The 21392-nt window shown below is 38.7% G+C and overlaps 3 protein-coding genes across 8 annotated transcripts in view; 1 reads left to right on the top strand and 2 right to left on the bottom strand.

Moving 5' to 3' along the window:
• Nucleotides 1–1290: 1290 nt before the first annotated feature.
• Nucleotides 1291–2710, bottom strand: LOC105200733 (probable ribosome biogenesis protein RLP24). Its single transcript, XM_011168422.3, has 2 exons — nt 2521–2710; nt 1291–2108 (listed from the first exon to the last, which is right to left on the bottom strand). The coding sequence occupies exons 1-2, from the start codon at nt 2599–2601 to the stop codon at nt 1665–1667; spliced, it is 525 nt and encodes a 174-aa protein (XP_011166724.1). The 5' UTR covers nt 2602–2710; the 3' UTR covers nt 1291–1664.
• A 1937-nt stretch (nt 2711–4647) lies between these two features.
• LOC105200919 (neither inactivation nor afterpotential protein G) lies at nt 4648–9277 on the top strand. Of its 2 annotated transcripts, none has more exons than XM_026130059.2 (9): nt 4648–5474; nt 5959–6116; nt 6517–6876; nt 7422–7592; nt 7661–7814; nt 7933–8054; nt 8225–8408; nt 8758–8980; nt 9072–9277. In XM_026130059.2, the coding sequence occupies exons 1-9, from the start codon at nt 5354–5356 to the stop codon at nt 9217–9219; spliced, it is 1641 nt and encodes a 546-aa protein (XP_025985844.1). In that variant the 5' UTR covers nt 4648–5353; the 3' UTR covers nt 9220–9277. The 2 variants fall into 2 exon arrangements, with proteins under 2 accessions (XP_025985844.1, XP_011167023.1); XM_011168721.3 differs by having other exon boundaries at nt 4650–5474; nt 5914–6116.
• A 1957-nt stretch (nt 9278–11234) lies between these two features.
• Nucleotides 11235–21392, bottom strand: part of LOC105200918 (zinc finger protein chinmo) — a 65389-nt gene continuing 55231 nt past the window's right edge. For all 5 annotated transcript variants that reach the window (XM_026130061.2, XM_026130060.2, XM_039446005.1 and 2 more), the window contains one exon: nt 11235–18905. In XM_026130061.2, coding sequence (XP_025985846.1) covers nt 18670–18905 — 236 coding nt within the window. In that variant the 3' untranslated portion in view covers nt 11235–18669. The remainder of the gene's footprint in view (nt 18906–21392) is intronic.

A 21392-nucleotide genomic window follows, 5' to 3' on the forward strand; every position in this document is an offset into this window, starting at 1 on the left:
GAAAATGAATATTAAAATTTTACTTTTTAATTAAATTCCAATTGATTTAATCAGCGATTAATTCATTCGGTACAAATGTTTAAAACAATATTTCTAAGTACATAATTGTTCTTAATTTATCTTTTTAAAGATTTTGACAGATCTCTTTTTCTGTGTATTAAAAACGAACGAAGAAAAATTAATTTTACCTATGTTGACAAAATAATACTGGTATTAATACTATTACTTGATAAGATAATCATCAATTTAAATTAATATTTGGTTTGAAATCATCCTTAAATTTTAAAATGTCATAATATTGTCTAATATTTCTGAATTGAATATAATTCGTCTTATAATCCTTTTATACAATGAAATATTTTTTCTCTTTCACTTATGACAAAAGATGTCCATATTACACACAATAAATTCTGCGTATTGTCCGAGTTACTCAGACGGTACGCAATATTAGGCTGGTATTATTACTTTTATAATTACGTATTTAACATCAAGCAAAACGTGGAAAGAGAAACGATGCTCGTGCACAATACCAAGCGATTGATGTCGAAATCTTAGGACACAGCTTTAACGCATGCCTATTGTACAATAGAACATTATTTATTCTTATTACAGTGTTCTCAATGACGAAAACATTGTACGGTATGTCTTTTGTAAAGTACATGGTCATAAAATGGATGTGAATGGAATGAATAGACATTAATAGAGTTCATACAAACGTGTGTCGAATCGAAGACATTTTAATCTGCTCACGTCTGATTGATCCCAGTAACTCCATCTGTAGAAATCTCTTAAAAAGTTTGAAACACGGATTTTCAGATAAAAGAATTCGAAGAATATATATGAATATAGTTTTTTTATCTCTAGACAGGTCAAAAATATTATTGGAAAAATAACTTGAGTCCTGCGCACAATAGAAGAACATTAGGCATTAAGAAAAATAAGAAATAAGAAATAAAATTATAGAAATAGTTTCCTCAAAGAACATTGAATGTAACGCGTAATGAATATTAATAAGATATAAGACATAAATGTGTTATATGAAACATAACATAACTTATAATAATTGTATTAATTAAACAATTGCACAACTAGAAAATTACACACGTTTAAAAATTAAAAAATTAATTAACTATATGTAGGAAATGTGAATGCCTCGTAAGGGATAAACTTTGTGTGTTCATACTTGTAAGCCTGAAAATTAAAAAATAAGTAAAATGCATTTTTATTTGTTAAGCTTGAAAAAGTAACAGATTGAACGAATTATAAAGTTATAAATGAAGTTTAATAAAATTATTTCGACTTTTTAATTTTTATTCAACTTTTGTACAATTTTCGTAATGACAATCTTTCGCTTTCTCTTATTACACAAATAAAATTGAACCTATATCTATACGTAAGGTTTTTAATTCATCGATTAATCAATTGCATTATGTGCAAATGCAACTTTGTTTTGTAAAAATTGCATTTGTGCATAATGTAATTGATCAATCAATGAATTAAAAAAATTCACATTATATAATTATAACATACCTTAACACATGATATCGTAAGAATATACTAGAACATGCTGTTAGAAGTATATTGTAATCTATAATTTATTAACATAATGGAAATAATTTGTAGAGGATATAAAACGATTGGGTATAAAAATATATACAATGGATCTAATTTACTTCCAATGCCTCGGCTTCAAGTTCACTGTTGGAGTCTGCATCTATCTGCATTTCCTGTTCTTCAGCCGCCTCTTCCTGTTTCTTCCTTTCTTTGAGGCCAGCAGCTGGCGAGCGGATGAGAGACAAGTCACGCTGCACCTCCTTGATATCTCTCTCCTGTTCGAGTTCCCTGCCCTTACGTAATCGCTGCATAATGTGCAGATTCTGTCGCCTCTGCTTGATAGTTTCGACCTTCTTCATCGCCTCCACGGTCTTGCTCCATAATTCTCTGTTATATTTGACAGGTATGTTCCTCCTCTTTTCGAAATCGAATGATGGATCTATTACCAATTCCTTGCCAACAGTCTTCCTGTAGGCTTTGGTCCATTTGACCTTCCTGGGATTCTTTTTCTTCTTGAATGCAGCGTGACATTTTGCGCGGCAAAATTTAAATATCTAAAACATCAGAGATGCAGAGTGAAACAACGGGCCATTTAAAGGAACTTTTTAAATCATCGATTGATCAGTCGTATTAGACTCAAATGCAACTTTGCTCTGTAGTGCAATTGATCAATCAATGAATTAAAAAATATATCTTGACGAACAAAACGGTACTGCGAATCATCACTGTGATTGTGAAGAATCGAAAGCGATAATTTTTCAAACGGATTTACTTTTCACGCTTCGAAATAAATAAGATCTAAAAAGTTATTTGCAAGAAAAGAATTATAATCTAAATCTTGCCTCGATGTTTATATACGATACATAACCTCACTTCAATATTAGCAGCATGCTATTACATGTAATGGTCCTTTATTTTACAAGTTTACTATGTTATTTAATGTTAGATCAACTGCGCGGCTCTTACCTTGCAATCATTCCTTACAAATTGAATTCCGTGTCCCGGAAATATCCGGGACGAGCAGAAATAACACGTCTCAATGCGCATAGCTGCTAGCTGCAAGAGACCTCGATAAACCACGTGGGTACGCGATCTACTGTGCGTTCAGAAACGTCACTCGAATGCACAGAGAAGACTGAACTACTGAACAAAAAAGAGTGGCCATCCCGACTTTTTTTCTGGAACCGCCGAAATCATCGTGTACTAGCGCTACTTGCGTCCATAATCCACATTATCAGGCTACTATGTATTACCTATGGTAAAATCGGAATAAACGTGGTTCGTATCCGTGCTAAATTGAATAAAATCGGAAAGGACAATGTGTGTTTAAATTCGTATTAAGAATGAAAATGAATTACTCTTAGAAGGAAAGAAATGAGCAAATTAATTTCGAAGAGAGTCCACCTTTGAAAAAAAATTTTTTATAACTTATTTTGTTTTTTTCTAAGAGAGACTTATTCTTCAAACTTTGCATGTAACTTCCATATACTATTCAGAACGTGTGTGGAAAGTTTTAAGAATGAATCTTAGATGGAAAGTTATGAGAAAATTATTTTCAAAGGGACATTGTCTATGTAGGCGCTAATAGACGGAAATACCTCAGCCTCATGTTCACTCTCAGTTTTTCTCTCTGCTCGAATGCGCCTGTAAGTATCATTTCATCCTCGTTTAATATTCAGCGAACAACAAGGATGAAATGATTTTTGATATTTCTGAATGTAGATCTGTGGTGTTGCTGAATGGACAAATAGGTGGAGGGACAGGCAAGTTATCGATGCACGCGAATGCAGAATTGATGTGCACATAATCGATTTTCATTCGCGCGATTTAATAGAGATGAAAGAACAATTAATCTTCAGTGATTTCCGCATTGATATTTTGAAAATGTTTGAGATAATCAGTGTAATAAAAAAAGAAATTGTATTACCTCGAAGATGGTGAGATGCTTCCGGCATTTGGCAATAAAGATCACTGCAATGGATAATAGATGTAATTTGTAAAAAAAAAAAAAATTTAATTTGAGTTGGAGCGTAAAATATATTAATAATTTATATTACGTGTATACCATATAAATTATAGGATTGAGTAATTAGTTAAATAATAAAGTTAATTAATAACTTTTAACTTAATTTAGTTAATTTTAAATGATTTAATTTTTAACTTTAACTAGTTATTTTTTAAATACATGAACATTGATTTATTAACTTTTTACTAAGTTAAAAATTTATCCGTGTAAAAGAAAGAAATTATAAAAGAAAAAATAAATTTACACATAAAGAACAATATTTCTTTGTTATATTTCATATAAACTTAATTTACAAATAAAATATTAAATTTGTTTGATGATCCATATTATAATTGTTTTGAGTAATCCAACTTTAAAAACTTACACATTTCTAATTTTATATGAATAATGCTTCTCAAAATTAATGTTTAATTTAATTTATCTTAACGTAACTTTTAACTAATTAGTTTTTTGTTTTTGTAACTTTTCTAATTTAACGTAAATTAATTTTATAAATCATTAACTTTAACTTAATTTACTTAAAAAAAATGTATTGACTTTCAATCCTGAAATTATATAAATGTATTTTATGTGTCATTTTGTAATTAATCATTTATAAATTATAGAATATTCAAAAGTAGTGAAAATTATGTTGTTTTGTTAATCTTTAATATTATTTATATTTATATTATCAATCCTAAAGTTAAATATATTAACAATTTTATACTTAATTTCTTTCTTATTGTATTATTATTTAATTTATAATTTATATTGTTTGTATTAATATGTGTGTGTACTGTCTATATTTAAAAAACGTAACGTAATAATACGTAAATAATAAAAAAATGGACAAAATCTTGAAATTTACAATACAATTTTTCTAATTAAACTACATTAAAAATTTTTTACGTTATTTAAAAATAAAAAAAGATTTAATAGAAGATTTATAAAAAAAGAGATTTGAATTATTTTTTTGGTTTTGTAATTTACTTTGACATTTACTAAGGTGTGACTCTACACAATATATTTAATAAATGAAATAATCTTACAATAATTTTTCAAATTCCCATTCGTCAACATTTCTCTCCGAGATTTAAATAAAAACTTATTATCAATCTTCTGCATTTTTAATCAAAATATCAAATTAATCTTTATCATATAACATTCTTTAATCATGTAAGAGTTTTGAAAAAATAAAATAAGAGATTTATTTCGTATAGCGAGTTTCCTAAAAATGAAAGAACCGTTGCAGATTTATATTTAGTAAAACGAAGATATTACGATATAAATAACGAATAATCAAGAAGACTCGTGAATAACTTAAAGTAGACTAAATATATTTCCATACAAATACGTTTCTTAGAATAGACAGAGCACTAAACTTAGTACAAATTGCTCATATTACGTTGAAAGTTATTCCAATTTAGAGGATTGGACTAACACACATATTAAAAGAATCTCAATAAGAAACAAATAAAATTATACATCTCAAACACAAATACCATATTTAAACATATCTGCATAACGACCCAATTGCAACGGTTTGCATGCTTGCTCGATATGACAATTACATATTCCTGATGCCGCGCTGCCGGTCGTTGTCGCGATGCTTCGGACCGCTTATAGAGAGTTAGACTTATAGACTAGTATTGATTAGGAACGAAGAGCTACTAATTTAATATCGGAATCGAACGTGTAGTCGCTGCAGTTCCGCGTTGTCTTGCACATTGTCTCAGTGTTATCGTACAGCGACCATCGGTCAGACGTGTTCTTTTGTGACTTTTAAGAGGAGATATGTTGGGCCACATATCGATCTCGATTGCAATCCTGCTGGCGTCATTGCTCTATCATTATCACTTCAGCGAGCCGGCCAGCGTTATCGTTTATCCCGAGACGCATTACGACTACATTGTCGGTGAGTTCGCTTCCTGGTTTATATTTATCGGGTTACCGGCGCCGTCGCCTCTTCGCGATTCCAGCAAATCTTTCTCCTCCGCTTTGTGTCCCAAAATATGCAGCATTGATTTTTAATCAAAGAGGATTGGCGCAAATTATATTATTCTAGATTGATAAATGCTCCAGAATAAATGAATGAAAAGTATTGCGATATGAAATATCAGTATCCTTTTTTTCATATAAATTTGAAATATAAAATTGTTAAGCGCACATCTTTGAAAGCCGTTTGTTTTATTGATTTAAATTCGCATATCGAAAGTTTTTAATGAATTTCTATAGCGAATGTAATTCATATTACTGCCAACATCTTTTTCCACGCGATAAAGAAAAAGAACTGCACGAGTTTCACATATGTTCTGTAATAAAAATTGCGCTTCTTTGTTGCTGTGGGGTTCAAGTCGGCGCTGGTACGTCTGGCTGCGTGATTGCATCACGGCTTTCAGAAATACCGAACGTGACCGTTTTGCTCGTGGAGGCCGGCGGATACTTCGGATGGCTGTCGACTATGCCGCTCTTAGCGCCGATGATGCAAGGCACCGAGGTCGATTGGGCCTACCAAACGGAACCGCAAGTCTTTTCGTCCCGAGGGCTCTACGGCTATGTAATTAAAGCTCTATCTCTTTCGCTAAAGGAATTTCCGTTTCGCGAGAACGATTTTTGTATGAAATTTTCTACTATATATATATCATAACTGTCACAAAGTAAATGTAGCACATTTTATATGTGCTGACGGATAACAATATCGTAATACAAACAGTGGATACAAGGCGAATGGATACAAGGCGAATGAGAGTCTGTTTGTTAAATCTTGACAGTCATTTACTCAAGTTTAATTGTTTGAATATCGTAATAATAGCATTAATCTGACAAATTATATCACGTCTAGTGAAACGTTTTTCTTCACATGAAAAGTAATATGAAATGAATATACCGAAAATTTCCGAATTTGGAATCGCGTATTTTTGTCATGGGAAATTTCTTCATTGGCCACGTTTATTTAGAGACAAAACTATCCAAGAGGAAGGGGACTCGGAGGGAGTGGGCAGCTTAATTATCTTGTTCACTCCTTCGGGATGCCCGAGGACTACAAGAGATGGCCGAAGGGTTGGTCACACGCCGACTTGCTTCCCTACTTCCAAAAAGTGTCTGATGTTATGAACGTTATCCAAATGCCGGAGGAAGAGTACTTAACGAAGGCCTTCGTTCTGGCCGAGGAATCGTTAAAGCTGAATAATGTATCCTTACGGAAAGCGATGTACACTGCGAAAAAAGGAGCCAGATGGAGTACTCATCACGCGTATTTGCGGAAGGCTTGGAATCGCAAGAATTTACATATCCTAATGAATACTCTCGTCGCCAAGGTCGTCTCTATAATTTTTATCGCATTTTATGTATCACGCTGGAGAAAGGAAATCTTCGATAAACCATTCTTTTTTTTTTTTTCAAAAACAATGAAAAAAGAGTTTGGTAATAGCTACCAAATATTGAGTGAAATAATACCAATTAAATATTTAGTTAATACAATCAAAAATAATTTTACTTTTTTAAATATTTTGTAAATATTGCTAATTGTAAGTTTGATAATGTTTGCTAAATGTTCAGAAAAGTAAAATTATTTTTGGTTATATTAAACTATATTAAACTATATAATTGGCATTATTTTACTCGACATTTGATAGCTGTTACCAAACTTTTTTCAGTGCACGCTATGCGCTCTTTATACCAAAAAATGATGATTATATTTAAAAGTTTTTCTTTGAAAGTAATAATTCGTATTTTAACTCATTAATTTTCTTTATATAAATCATATATTTAAAACTTTTTGTTTAAAATAATTATTTGTATAGTTTAGCTCTTCAATTTGTTCACATAAATATATATATTTTTAAATTTTTGAATGCTGCAGATACTTGTCAAAAACGACAAAGTCGATGGAGTTAAAGTGATATATAAAAACGGCTCCGTCGGGAAAATTGGCGTGAGGAAGGAGATAATCCTTTGCGCGGGCGCTATCAATACCCCGCAATTACTTTTAATTTCAGGCATAGGACCTGTCAGCGAATTAGAGAAGCATAAGGTGATAAATTAATATATCACTGTGAAACTTTTTAATATTTTATATAAAACAACAAATTCGATCTGTAGATACCCGTGGTGCGAAATCTTCCCGCGGTAGGCCGGAATTTGTTCGATCATCTGAACGTGCCCGTTTACGTGAATCTAAGGGAACGAGTCAGTATCACGTTGGTGAAGCTGCAAACCGTACCCGAGGTGTTCAATTATTTCGTCTTCGGAACCGGTAAATGCGATAACGCGCCGTAACGACGCCGTCATTTACTTGCGACGTCTATAAACACCCTCCATGCGATCGACGTTGTAATCTCGCCGTATATCTTTTTCTCCATTGCATGTCAAAGGATGGTTGGCCACTAACGGCGTAATGGGATTGGGGCGTGCTAATAACAGTGGCCTCCTCCTCTTCGGAGTGGCGTCCGCGGAGGAAAAATTGCTGAAGGCCATCTCAAATTTCGAGACCGAGGTGAATGAACCATCTGCTAGTTATATATTTGGACTTTAACTTAAAATATCGTTGTTTTGCGACGAACAATTTTACACTTCGTCGCGCGTAATTATAACCTTCTATTCATAGCGATTACCATGGCAATTTAATATTCGTTATGTCGAGAAGAATTAACAATCGTTCGTTAGACGTACAGGTCGCTATTTCCGTCGTACAACGACAGCATGCATGAGGGATTTATTTATCTGGTCACGTGTCTGCAACCGAAAAGCCGGGGGAGCGTAACATTAAGATCGAGTGACATCCACGATTCTCCAAAAATTAATCCCGCTTATCTTCAGGATTCCGACGACGTTACGTGCACCTATCAAGGTACAATCGTTTCCGCATGCCGAGACAAATTTTACTCCCCTGAAAAGTTTACATTAAAAAAAGAGTTTGGTAATAGTTATCAAATGTTGAATGAAATAATGCTAATTAAATATTTGTTTAATATAATAAAAAGTAACTTTACTTTTCTACATATTTTGTAAATATAATATTTGTTGAATATTCAGAAAAGTAAAATTATTTTTGATTATATCAACAAAATATTTAATTGGCATTATTTCACTCAACATTTGGTAGCTATTACCAAACTCTTTTTTCAGTGTATATTGTAGAATTTATTTCTCTTCAGCGTGAATTTATTTAAATTGACAATAATGAATTATTCGCTAAGCTATAAACTTGGCGCTGGATACTCTTGATACGAGACTCTTTCGCGAGTACGGCGCGAAGATCCATGTCCCCGATTTCGAGGAGTGTCGTCATTTGCAACAGAACTATCGGGACGTCGATTATTCAGAGTGCGTCATGAGAACCGCGGGACTCACGAGTCACCATCCGTGCGGCACATGCAGAATAAGCGCGGACGATGACGGGGTTGTAGATGAGGAATTAAGGTAAAAGATAATGGAGCATTTAACGGACGTCTTAAAGGACTCTGGGATGAGTGGAGTAATTGTATAATAAAATTATAATTATGTTCTCTAGGGTAAAAGGCGTGAGTGGATTGAGGATAATGGACGCCAGCGTGGTGCCATCTCCAATCTCCGGCACTCCGAACTCCGTTCTTGTCGCGATGGCCGAACGCGCGTCCGATATCATTTTAGATTGGTCGTCTAAATGGAAATTACATTAATTTTCTGACATGTAATATATATACAATTGTAAAATAATAACGCTCGCAGTTCGCATAACTCGTGACTTTTGTAATTACATTTATCGTCGATTTATCATCGATCGTAGTTTAGGAAAAGGATGCGAGGAAATCGGTTTACAAATGGAAAAAAAAAATCCATGGTGCTCCAAGTTTTTTGTAATTTATAATTAATGGTAAAGTTTTCTTTTGTTTTACAGTAATCGAACAGTTATTAATAATCTAATTAAATTTCGATTAATTTTTATACAAACAAAAAGGGTGAGTTACACTCAACGGCATAGCCACGAATCCCTGCCACCCCGTCCGCGCTCGGAGTATAAAGAAAAAAAGAAACTTATACACTTTTTTTTACATGTTCTCTCCTCGAAAAAATTTCTTTCAACCCCATTTCCCGCCCGGGATCGATCTTTGCGATGGCAGAGTTTCGGCGTTCTTCCTATCCCACTTCCGCATTTTGCCTCTTTCTCCTTCGCACATATCCGCAAACACACACGCACACATACACTCCTCTCTCTTTGCATTTTTTTTCCCTCTCTACTAATCTTCCGTTTCTTCCCATTTCATACAAATTCGCATTCGTTTCTTTTCGCATCGATCGCATCACTAGCTCGCTCTCTTCCTCTCGGACGCACACACACGCACACACACACACACGCACGCACACACGCACACACACACACACACACATACACACACGCACACGCACGCACGCACGCACGCACGTACGCACGCATACCTGTGTCGCCTCTTATAAATAAAGTAGTTCGCAATAACTCTACAAACTGTCGTTTCGAAGTTTCGAAAACGCAACTATGCCCGTATGCGCCTTGCTCGTGTTGTCGCAGATAAACGAGCCCGATTTCGGCGCCTCGCATCTATCTCCTTCTCTCTCTCTCTCTCTCTCTCTCTCTCTCTCTCTCTCTCACTCACTTCCAACCCCATTTACAGCAATAATTACGTAACGTAAACTTAATCTCTCAACTTAAAACAAAAATTGGTAACCACGTATTCGCGGCGCACGCCGCGAACCTCACGCCCGCTCTGGAAAAAAAGAAAAACTCTCTCAATAAGTTTCATCCCCGTGCGAGGGAATGAAAAATGGTACCGAACAAAAGCAACGCGCGAGTCGAACGAGAAAGGGATCCGTAGATCAAGCGACATCCTCCTCGGTCGTAATCGTTTAACGACTAAAGTCTGCATCGTGCCGACGCGATCAGAAGAGTGTTGTCGAGAAATTGGAGGTGATTCACGTTGATCTGCCACGGCTTTGCACAAGTCCATTTAATCAGCGAAATCCGATTATGCGCATTTTGCGGTTCAACGCGAGATTTCCCGTGCTCGATCGCAAACAAGATCGGCTTCACAGATCAACGAGAAACACGCGGGGAAGCGTTCGCCGTGTGACTTTCGGGCCTCGCGGCATTTCCGGCGCGCGGAAGAAGCTCGCCGGACGTGCACCGCGCCATTTGGATGCATAAAACGCTACATTATTTTTCTCTTTGTCTTCATTTTTTTTTTCTTTTCGCTTTACTATAGGTAGAGTTTTTGCTTTTCAGCTCTCGAAGAGTGGGCAGTCGCATCGCGGGACCACGACGACGGGGATCACTTAAGATCTAAACAAGTATTCCTTAATATTAGATATATAACTATTTATTTATATGTATTTATATATATACTTTTTTATATATATATTTATATTGAAAAAATGAGTGTACTCTCTCTGTCTCTCCCTTTTTTCTTTCTCTCTCTCTCTCTCTCTCTCGTTTATTAATATAGGGATAGATTATCAATTAATTTGTAATTGCGTGTAACATAGACGCGTCCAGCGCATAGAAACATAAATAAATAAATATAAACGGATGTATTTACATTATACTCGGGTAGAAGAGGGGGAGGGGTATGTGATATCGTGGAAGGTTCGACGGGCATATATATATATTCCCTTCTCTATTTCTCTCTCTCTCTCTCTTTAAATATATGTGTATATGTATATATATATATATATATATTTATATGTATATTTACGTATAAATCTCATTCGTCTGTTGTCCACTCTGTGTTGCCGGCATACCTACGACTTCATCTCGGCGTAAATATGCGGCGTTGATAGAGAAAACGAAGAACAAAAATAATACTTCACGGAAACAGAGAAACCGGAGGAACCGTAGGTAATGCGCGTAACCATATATATATCGACATATATATATAAATATAGATACGGAGTCTGAGGTAGAAGCGGTTTCGTATACTTATCAATATATTGTATCATCGTGTGCGCATGTACTTGTGTGCATTTGTGTAAGCGTTGATGAAGATCTGATCTATAGGTATTCTCCGAGTACTAGGTAAACGACTCGCGTCCAACAACCAAAAAAAAAAACTCGCATTTTTCGACACACGGCGTCGTAAAAATAAAAGAAAATGACGTGGGGGAAATAAACGGCAGCTAAATGGCAATTGCTCATTGCTCAGTTTAAAAGAGGAGAGGATTCCACCGAGGCGAAACGGAAAGCAAAGTGAAACCCTAATTTGCGTCTATGTTGTACGGAATTCCCTTTCGTTATTATTACGTATTTTTTTTTTTTTTTTAAAGTAACCACATTACGTCCTATGTACATATTAAAGAAAAAAAAAGAGTCATCGTAAACTCGGTGGGATACAAGCGACATGCCTCGTTTGGCCGGTCAAACAAAAGTCGGCGAACAGAATGATCGATCGGCGATGCGCCGCTGCTACGAGGAGAAAAAAAACGATTAGACGTCGCTGGACGAGAAGTAAGAGTCAACGGGGAATGAGCGTGTACATTGTAGAAACGAGAACATTCGCACGCGAATTTTTGACGGGAGAAGGATCCGCGTGAAAGAGAATTCTAGAGAGGCGCGCGTGGACTCGCTATATGCATATACTTGCGCGTAACGTGTGTAAGCCCGGGGGCGGTTGTCGTGCGGGAAAAATCGCGAGAGAGAAATCGGCGACAAGTCCGATGGTGATTTTTATGGCTCGAGCGATCGAGAATTCGCGGCGAGTCAATCGACAGATGTTTGACTCCCGGATGTATTACTATATCGGAGAGAAGAGGTCTATCTTTCTTTTTTTTTTTTTTTAACGAACGAACACACCGACACAATCCCTACTATACACCCGACTATTGCATCGCTTGATTCATTGATTTATGTTTATTAAGAATCTTATCGACTATTATACTTTGTAGTTTGTACTTGGTTTTCATATTCCTGAGAGAAAAGGACTCGCGACGCGCCGCACAACACCGCGTCGACGTTTTTTCAGGGGTGGAGGGAGAGGGAGCTGATTCGATCATCGACAGCCTTTTTTACTATTTTTTTTTCTACCATCTATATCTCCTCTTATTCCCTTTTCTTCCCCGAAATGAGATTGACAGCGGCGGCGACGGCGACGGTGGCTGTGGCGGCACGACGCGACGATCCCGTCCGATCTTGCAAACTATCGCTTTATACCGTGTTATACACAGAGATTTTTCGTAAGCTTCATTCTGTGCGCACCCTGTATGTCGTGTGTGAGGTAGCATTTGTACTAGTGTGTGACGAAGTATTGTGATCAATTATTGCGGTGGCCGCGGGCCGAATTATTCGAGAACGCGATCGGCGACGAGGCTGGCGGAGGTCCCGGCCCGGCCCCTGTGGCAGTGTTCTCGCATACGTCGCCACGATGAGAGATCAGTCTTATTGTTGATAAGATAAAGAACGGGGGGCGCGAGATAGTCGCGCCACGTGGGAGAGTAACGACACGGATTCTTCACATGTTGCGGCGAAACGCGCAGTTTAACGGGTCGACGTTGACGTTACTCACGTCGACGAGGGTACACTGGGCTATAAACGGCAAAATCGTTTCATCGTGATCGCGTTGGGCTCCGTGAGCGGAGGCCGATCGCGCGGGACGATCCTCGACGACGAGCTTCGTCACCGACGCGTCTGGCCGCGCGGCGCACTTGGTTCTTTTTTAGCTCTCTCTTCTTTCCCTATGTGTATTCACCTATACGATTCTTTTCTTTGTGTTTTTCTTTTTTTTTTTTGTTACAGCGTGTATAGTAAGTTTTATAAAATTCACACATCCTGCCTGTCCTGTTTTGTTAACCCTTAAACATTACGTTTACTTTGTACTATAAGTTACGGCCGGGAAACGAGCCGCTCGTTCCCCGGACATTCGAGGTCCCGCTTTGCGACATCGCTACGCCGTGTGTCCGTCTCTTCATCACCTTCGTCTCCTTCGTCTCCCTTTTGTCCTCCCCCCCCCACTGCCATATCTTCTTTTTGCTTTTTTTTCTTTTTTTTACCCCCTTTCTTTGCTCCGTCGATTTTAAATATGCTTATGCGTGCGTGATACATGTACTATGTAATCATTATCAACTACAGTATAGTACTATTATATACTATACGAGCAAACGGTACAGTAGTTGCCAGTGCACTCTCTGTGCGCGGTGTAGGTGCAGTCATGACATCAATTTTGTCTCCCTCCCGCGGGCAGCCGCGATTTCCTTTGTCTCTGATTCGTGCTGTAGCTGCCCGCGCGACGCGAATGATAACGAAGGTTCCCCGTTACGGAAAGCCCGTTCACACCGTGACAGTCGTCCGTTTTCGAACGTGCTCGAACGTGCAGCTTCGAATATCGCAGCCAAGTTATTATAGTACAATATTGTTAATTTAACGACACGCCTTCAACAACGTTCAACAACGTTCGCAAATTGTTCGCCGAAAGAGCCGCATCGAAAATATGAGAGACTGCCCAACACAGCACAGAAGCTTGCAGAAACATCGTTGTAATATTGCCGCAACGTTGCAACAATGTTGCTGCAAACTCTGTTGCCGTGTGGATTTCCTCTTCGCCTCTTCTCGCGTAATTTTCTTTGTTAATTTCACAGCTACTTTACGATCGGTCAATTTAGAAGCGAGAGTGACGCGTCCCCGAATTCCCCGTTCACTCTGGATGGACTAACTATCCGGATGATAGTTTCCCCGCGTTATTCAGAATTTCGCTCCTTCGAAAGCGTGCGCGCGCGAACAGAGCCACGGTGTGAATCTTTCTCGCCTCTCGTGTCAAGCCTTGTGTCACACACGACATCTATAAAGGATTCTCAATCCGTAAAACACATATTATAGAAACAACATGCAACATTTTATCCTACCGCCGTGATACAATAATGGTACATACATACGCGTACGCGTTCGCGCGCGCGTGCCACGCGCGCAACGCGTACATACGCGCGTCGCGCGAGTGTCGTGTACGTGTGTAGCATATCTGTTTTTTGTTTGTATTTATGTGTGCGCGTGTACTTTTGCGTGTGTGTACATATATATACATATAGACCAAGTATAATTCTTACACCGGATGTACGACGGGCCGTGAAAAAACTTCGAAGACGGAAGCGCGCGCATCCGTTTCGCGCCTTCGACTTCCGATCGTGGGATCCGTCTTTTACGCGTACCTCGACGAAAATCGATTGTAACAGCAAATCTGAAATATCAGTCGCGAACCCCGTCGGAGGGTGCTCGGGATTGACGAGATCGGCGTGAAAGAATCGGGAGTGAAAGGTAACCAATAAAAATATCGTAATTTGATCGTTCAAAAGCCCGTTCAAGAATCGTTTGATTTATTATTTGAGCAAAGCGACACGACGAAATTAACAAACGATTTAAAATCGATTTGAGTCCAATTGCCGATTCTCCGGCTGTTCCGAATATACGTTTATGCGCGTAATTGCGATGTCGCGATAATATACGACTAATTAATTCTAAATTTCCACTTTTTAATGCTACCTCGTTTATCTTTTAGGTATGTGTGTCATCTTCTTTCATTTTCCTCTTACAATTCCCTTAACCAACGTTTCGTATCTCGCTCTTCCGATCTGCCGTGTGTGTGTGTGTGTGTGTGTGTGTGTGTGTGTTTCGTGTAAGCGTGTCGGGGTGTGTGAAATACCTTTACTACGTATGCACTCCTAATCCTTACGTATGACAAAACAATTAAACCCTGGGTTTAACCGATTCCCCCGGAAATTCCGCGTCGTGTGACGTTATTAGTCTAGCTTTCAAATTTCGCTGCTTCACTGCCGATAACTCGATCCCTCTATTTAAACTTAACGCTAATTCATTGTACCACTTAAAGGTATCCTCCCTCTCCCCCCTCCCCCCTCCCGTCCTTGCCTCTGCTTAGCAGAACAGTCAAAAACAATATATATATTTTGTATATATATTAAGTAAAAGATTCATTATATAACTTGGCATACGCGACCGCAATCTATTTACACGAGCATGTGTGCTGTCCACGTGTGTGTATGTGTGTGTTTCTCCCATAATTTTCTCTCTCTGTTTCTCTTTCCTTCTCTCTGTTCCTCTGTGTACGTGTATGTACGTGTGTGCGCGTGTGTGTATGTTCCTATCATCACATACGTAAACGACACATAACATCTTTGAATATCCTTTTCCCGCGGCTTATCCCCGGGGAATTAACTTCCCTATGACTATGTAATCTCCGTCGTCCAGCATCAATCCCATCCCCGGTTAACTTTCCTTTGCGTTCCCTCGGGACAATCGATGTCACCTACGCTCGAATAATTTTCGCTCTTCCTCCAAAAACCACCGTTTCTCCTTACGCGTTTGTCAGCGCATCGGCACTGATCACGCCGATCTCTTCACGGCGATCGACGTTGCACCTCTCTCGCCTCATCCTCGGAACGAAAACGGTGCAAGCAGTCGCTGCGACCGTCCGGCAACGTGTCCGAGACGATCTCGCGACGCAATTTCGACAACGGGCCGCGACAATTGCGGCTCCTCCTCTTCCACCATCTTCCCGCGAATCGCTTCGCGCGCGCATTCACGGCTGCTCACGCACACGCGTGTGCACGCACTCGCTCGCTCTCTCGCGCTTCTCACTCACTACGGCTTCGCAGTTGTACATACATGTTGCTATTTCAATAATGCGCCCTTGCGACAAAAGAAAAAGAAAAATAACGGAAAGGAAACGGATCTATTTTACGTACAGATAGACATCACGTGCGCAAATCGAGGATCCCGGAGCTTTCTTCGCGGGACGGGAACGACTGTGGCGGAGAAACGTCATGATATATCGAACGTACGTTGTGCTTGACTAGTGCGGATCGTTTCATTCTGACTTACGATACGAGCAAAGTATGTAAATGCAATTTGAAATCTATGGAATCTGCGAGCTCCGAGATCTACGATCTGGCGTTACCCTGCAAGAGGGTAGTAATGGCAGGAGAACTGCTCCGACATTAACTGGACAAAGTAATAGTAATAGTAGTAGTAGTAGTAGTAGTAGTAGTAATAGTAGTAGCGGCTGTACGGAATGTACAGGTTTTATTTATACTGTATAATATATCGCTATTGTGTTCCCTGTGTGTGTAATGCATTGCAAAACGATGAGGTAGTACTGTCATACTTTTGGCAGAGTTATGCGCGCGCGTGCGCGACGAGTGCTCACGTCGTATATTTGGCATGTTATTAGAAAACAGGAGAAAACAAAAGAAGAGGAAGAAAAGGAGAAAAGTAAAAAAGAAACGAAACGGTACAAAAAAAAGTAAAAGAATAAAATGAAAGAACGGAAATGAAGTCTCCCTCGACTTCTATCTCGTGAACTATTATATCCCCAGCTCGCGCACGACGCGCTTTTAAATACTAAATAATTCTCTATATCTCGTTTCTATTGTCTCTGATAACTTACGGTAGGCGGGTATCGTTGTGAGAATAACCGTTTAAAAACTTTCTGCGAAAGAAAAAAAAAATAAACGAAAGGGAGAACAAGTATAACGGAAAAAAATAAGACAGATTAATCTGTATAAATGTGTAAATACTGTAACAAGTAATATCGTGGGTGCCATCCTGACTAGGAGTATATCTCTATATATCTATACATATAGGTAATGTGTAATATTAATCTATTGCATTGATCACATCTTATACAACCGGGATAGCAACTATTTCGCGCGTAACCGCGCGCACTGTTCAAAATCACACGTGTGTGATCGATGGCTATACTCTATATTCACGGTACGCGACTATTGCTCCGGACAAAAGTCCGTATTTTAAACATTGTAAACAGGTAACAAAGTGGTAGTGATCGTTTCGCCGCGAGGCGCCGCGGCCGCTGCGACAAACTTCGTAGCGAATGCGTTCGAATGCTCTTTTCGAATTTTTTATTTCTTCTAGAGAATCAATGTCGACATGTGGTGTAACGGCGTATGTAACGTGATTATTGCTCGGTCGACTTGCCTCCGCTACGTGTGCGCATTCGCCAAGAAGCATCTTAACGCGGCGAGCGCGCGACACCCTCGCGGCTAAATCGCACGACAGTCGTCCGCCCTAGAATCGCAGTAATCTCGTAAACGTTATATAAAATCGTAACTGTATATAAAAGGTGTGTACTTCGTCGGTTGTCGTCTCGGCGCGAGATATGTGGGTCCCACCACGATTATTTATATATTATAGTAGTGGAGTGCGTGTTGTACGAAAAGGCGAAACTAAAAAAATTGACATGTGATTACTCCAGAGTAGAAAAAAGCATCTTGTCTTTGGCACTGGTGCGCGCGTAAAGTAACGTGTATTGGACAGGTATCGCTCGTCGGAGCGTCGCGATCCTATAGGCTCGACTTCTCAACAGCGATAAGTAGTACCAGAAACAGGTAAACCGGTTAACGGCGTTTAACGATTAAATGCGACGGCGAGTAATCCGATCTATGATAATGTGTTGAACTATGTATCAGAAAAGGTAGCGCTTTTCTCCTGGCGCACTGCCTTTCTCGCGCCACGATTTAAGTTTACCTGAGTTTGCATTGGTTCTCTCGTCGCAGCCGCCTGCGCTCTCTCTCTCTCTCTCTCTCTCTCTCTCTATTTAACGGCTCTGCGTTTGTGTACGTATTTATGCGCCATTCGCCGCTCAGCTCGTTATCTTCACTCATCTCGCGCTTCGCTTAATGAGCTCCTAGTTAATAATCCTTACTTGACCGTTGCACTTTCATTGACTAGCTTTGTGATTCGCAGCGTTTTCGCGAGCGTGTCCGAGGCGCCGTGCGCGTCGTTGTGTTATGTTCCGTGTCTCTCTCTTTCTCTCTCTTTCTCTCCCATACGAATCTTCATGTTGTCGTGCCCCTCGCGTTACTCCATTTCTCGACGATTCCAGGCGCACACGCGGAGAGATTGTCCTCGCGACCGAGGAACCGGGACGGCGTTCGCTGACGACGACGAAGGGAAAACGAAGGTACCTAACTGCAGCTTCTCCTCTCGTCTCGCGCGCGCTCTAACCGCGATCCAGTCTCGCGACAGGGGGCCCAGGCGAGGTGGTCACCGGCCGGGCTGTTGAGGCCTCCGGTATCACCGCGCGCGGACCGCGACGGCGACCGCGGTTGCGACGACGAGGATGACAGCGACGCCGAAGACATTGTTACTGGGGCACAGTGTCCGAGACCGAATGGTTGGACTGGAAAGCTTCAACCTTCAGGCTGAGCTCGGCTTTGTGCTCTCGCGCGATGTGCCGTCTGACGGTGTTGTTCCTGGTGAACGTTCGCGAGCAGAACGGACACGGCACCCTGATGCCCTGGTGACGTTGTCGTACGTGAGCGCGTAAATTCGTCTCGTAGCCGTATAGTCTCTCGCAGAAGGGACACTTCAGTTTCCTACCTGGAAAAACAGAGAAACCTTTGCTTACAAATCTTGTCTCCGTTAAAAGTAAATTATACGCGGATCGTATCTGCGTTTCGTTGATTTTGCGCTAAATTGTCCACATTATCCATATACAGACGATAAATATACGTACTATGATTTTTTAAAAGATATAAGCGTTACTCGTGCATGCGTGACGGTTAAAAATATTAATAGGCAAAAACATATTTCACGGAACTGTTTTAAGCGTGATGTAGCTTCGTATTACATAAAAGACCTAGCGTGAAAATTCTTTTCTTTTCTTTTTTTTTTTTTTTATAATTGAGTAGAGTTAAAATTTTTTTACGCCCGCAGGATCGGCCGATTTAATTGACACGTAAGCCTATGAGCTAATCATAGCGTTCTGCGTATAAACGCGCGTGTAATGCCGCGGCGAAACCTTCGTAGAAGGAAGCGTGAATGCAGATTGCGCAACCCAACTTCTTTTTTTCTCCTCTCTCTTTTCTCTCTGTCTCTCTCTCTCTCTCTCTCTCTCTCTCTCTCTTACATTCACATACACGGTTTTTTCTTCTGCTCGCACGTAGCCGCGCTTCGCCATTAGTCCCATCGGCAAGAAGAAAACAAAGTTCAGGCTCAGGCGGACGATTCATAATGAAGCATTAGGCCAATGCCTTCGAGATTGTTGGCGCGTGCAAGGCCAACCTCGGGCTCCGCGGGTTCTAATACACTTCCCATCTAGCTCGAACAGCGCCTAAAGTATTATTTACGGCAACCACCGGTTCGGCCTCCTCGCTACGCGCGAACGCGCGCGATCGATCACAGCCGACAAACAATCTTTGTCATGTGCAACATTTCTGACACTGTTTGCACATTTCCTACTTCCAAATACTAAATCCAAAAGTTTATCGTGATTTTTTCGGACGAGTATTGTATGACACTTTTGTTGCTACTCAATAAATAACAACAGATTAGAATAATGCAATATTATTTTTGTCATTAAATTATAAATTGTTATGATTACTTTTTAGTTGACGCTTTTACCTTATTGAGATAATTAAATTAGCTTATAATCGGGTTGGTATTTAATAGTATCAATGGTTTCCTGCAGTGCTTGTATTATTAAAACGGTGAATTATTAAAGGCCATGAACGAGCTCGTACGACTAAGATAGCTCGTTCATGATCTTTAATTATTCACTGTTGGTATTTAATGTTTGAAAAGTATACGCAAAAAGTATTTCAACAAAACATTTCGCGAGGAAAACATTAATTAAATGTTATGTCATCTACAATAAATGACTTGTATACTTGTATAAAAATATGTATCGTTCTATGAAAGTATAATATGTAACGATATGTGCATAATATTTAGCACGCAAAAAGAATATGACTTATTATATAGCGTAAAAAATACTTAAATTTGCGCAACGCGGTATTTTGTGACAAAAATGAAAATAAATTTTGTCATTAGCATTAAAATACTTTCTACAGAAATATACTTATCATAATATCCTAGTTTCATACATTTACATAAATATTAGCAAATATAAAATAACTTAATGATAGTAAGAAAGTCTTCTTCGGTCGCAGCTAGGTTTAGTGCTTATATTTATTCGTGTGATTTTATATACTTCTTCGAATTCAACCAGAATGTGCGCCGAATTAATTCCGGTAACACAGCATGTCGAATAGGAATTAGTAATATCACTATTTATATTAAATTGATTAATTTAATATAATAATTGATGCTGATTTGCATCTATATACCCATTGCCCCCTGAAAAAACTGTAAGAAATTTATTGCGAAAAATAACACCTCCCATCCAGGGTTCGAAGCTGGTACCTCCGGAATCTCCGGTCCCGATGTCTTACCACCTCGACCAGTGGGGCACAATGATATTTCTTACTGTCATTGTGTTGTTACACTATCGGTCCAAAACATATTTGTAATATAAAATAACTTGTTTATTAACAAAATATTTTATTTAAATCAAGAAAATGATACTGAAATGTAAATAATAAATATAGATTGAACCTACATGTAAATAACCAAAAAAATAAGAAAAAGTAGTCGAACATTTTACGGTTGAAGTAAATTTTAATGCTTAATAAAATTTCCATAATACCTTCAATTACCAAACATTTTTTTTCAGCGTGTCGGTTGTAGGACTAAAACGCGATAGTAAACTGAAACTAGAAATATGTAATATCTCAAACTAATTTAATAATGATTTAATAATTTAATGTTGCAAGCTTCTTACTTATTAGGAAAAATGATTAATAATGTAAGCACTGTTATCAATTATATTATTAATTATTAATATTATAAGCGGTAAGATCTGTATGAACCGAAAAATAGCTTCTCATTTTTTAATAATAGAAATTTGTTTGGTTTAGCAAATGTTACACAAGCTGACCGTGACATCTTCGAACTTTATCTCAATGTAACAAGAAATTTATTATGAAGTCAGAGGAACTACGCTTTGACGTTCGTTTCCGAATGAAA

The sequence above is a fragment of the Solenopsis invicta genome, chromosome 2, assembly GCF_016802725.1.
Source record: "Solenopsis invicta isolate M01_SB chromosome 2, UNIL_Sinv_3.0, whole genome shotgun sequence".
NCBI classification, from domain to species: domain Eukaryota; kingdom Metazoa; phylum Arthropoda; class Insecta; order Hymenoptera; family Formicidae; genus Solenopsis; species Solenopsis invicta.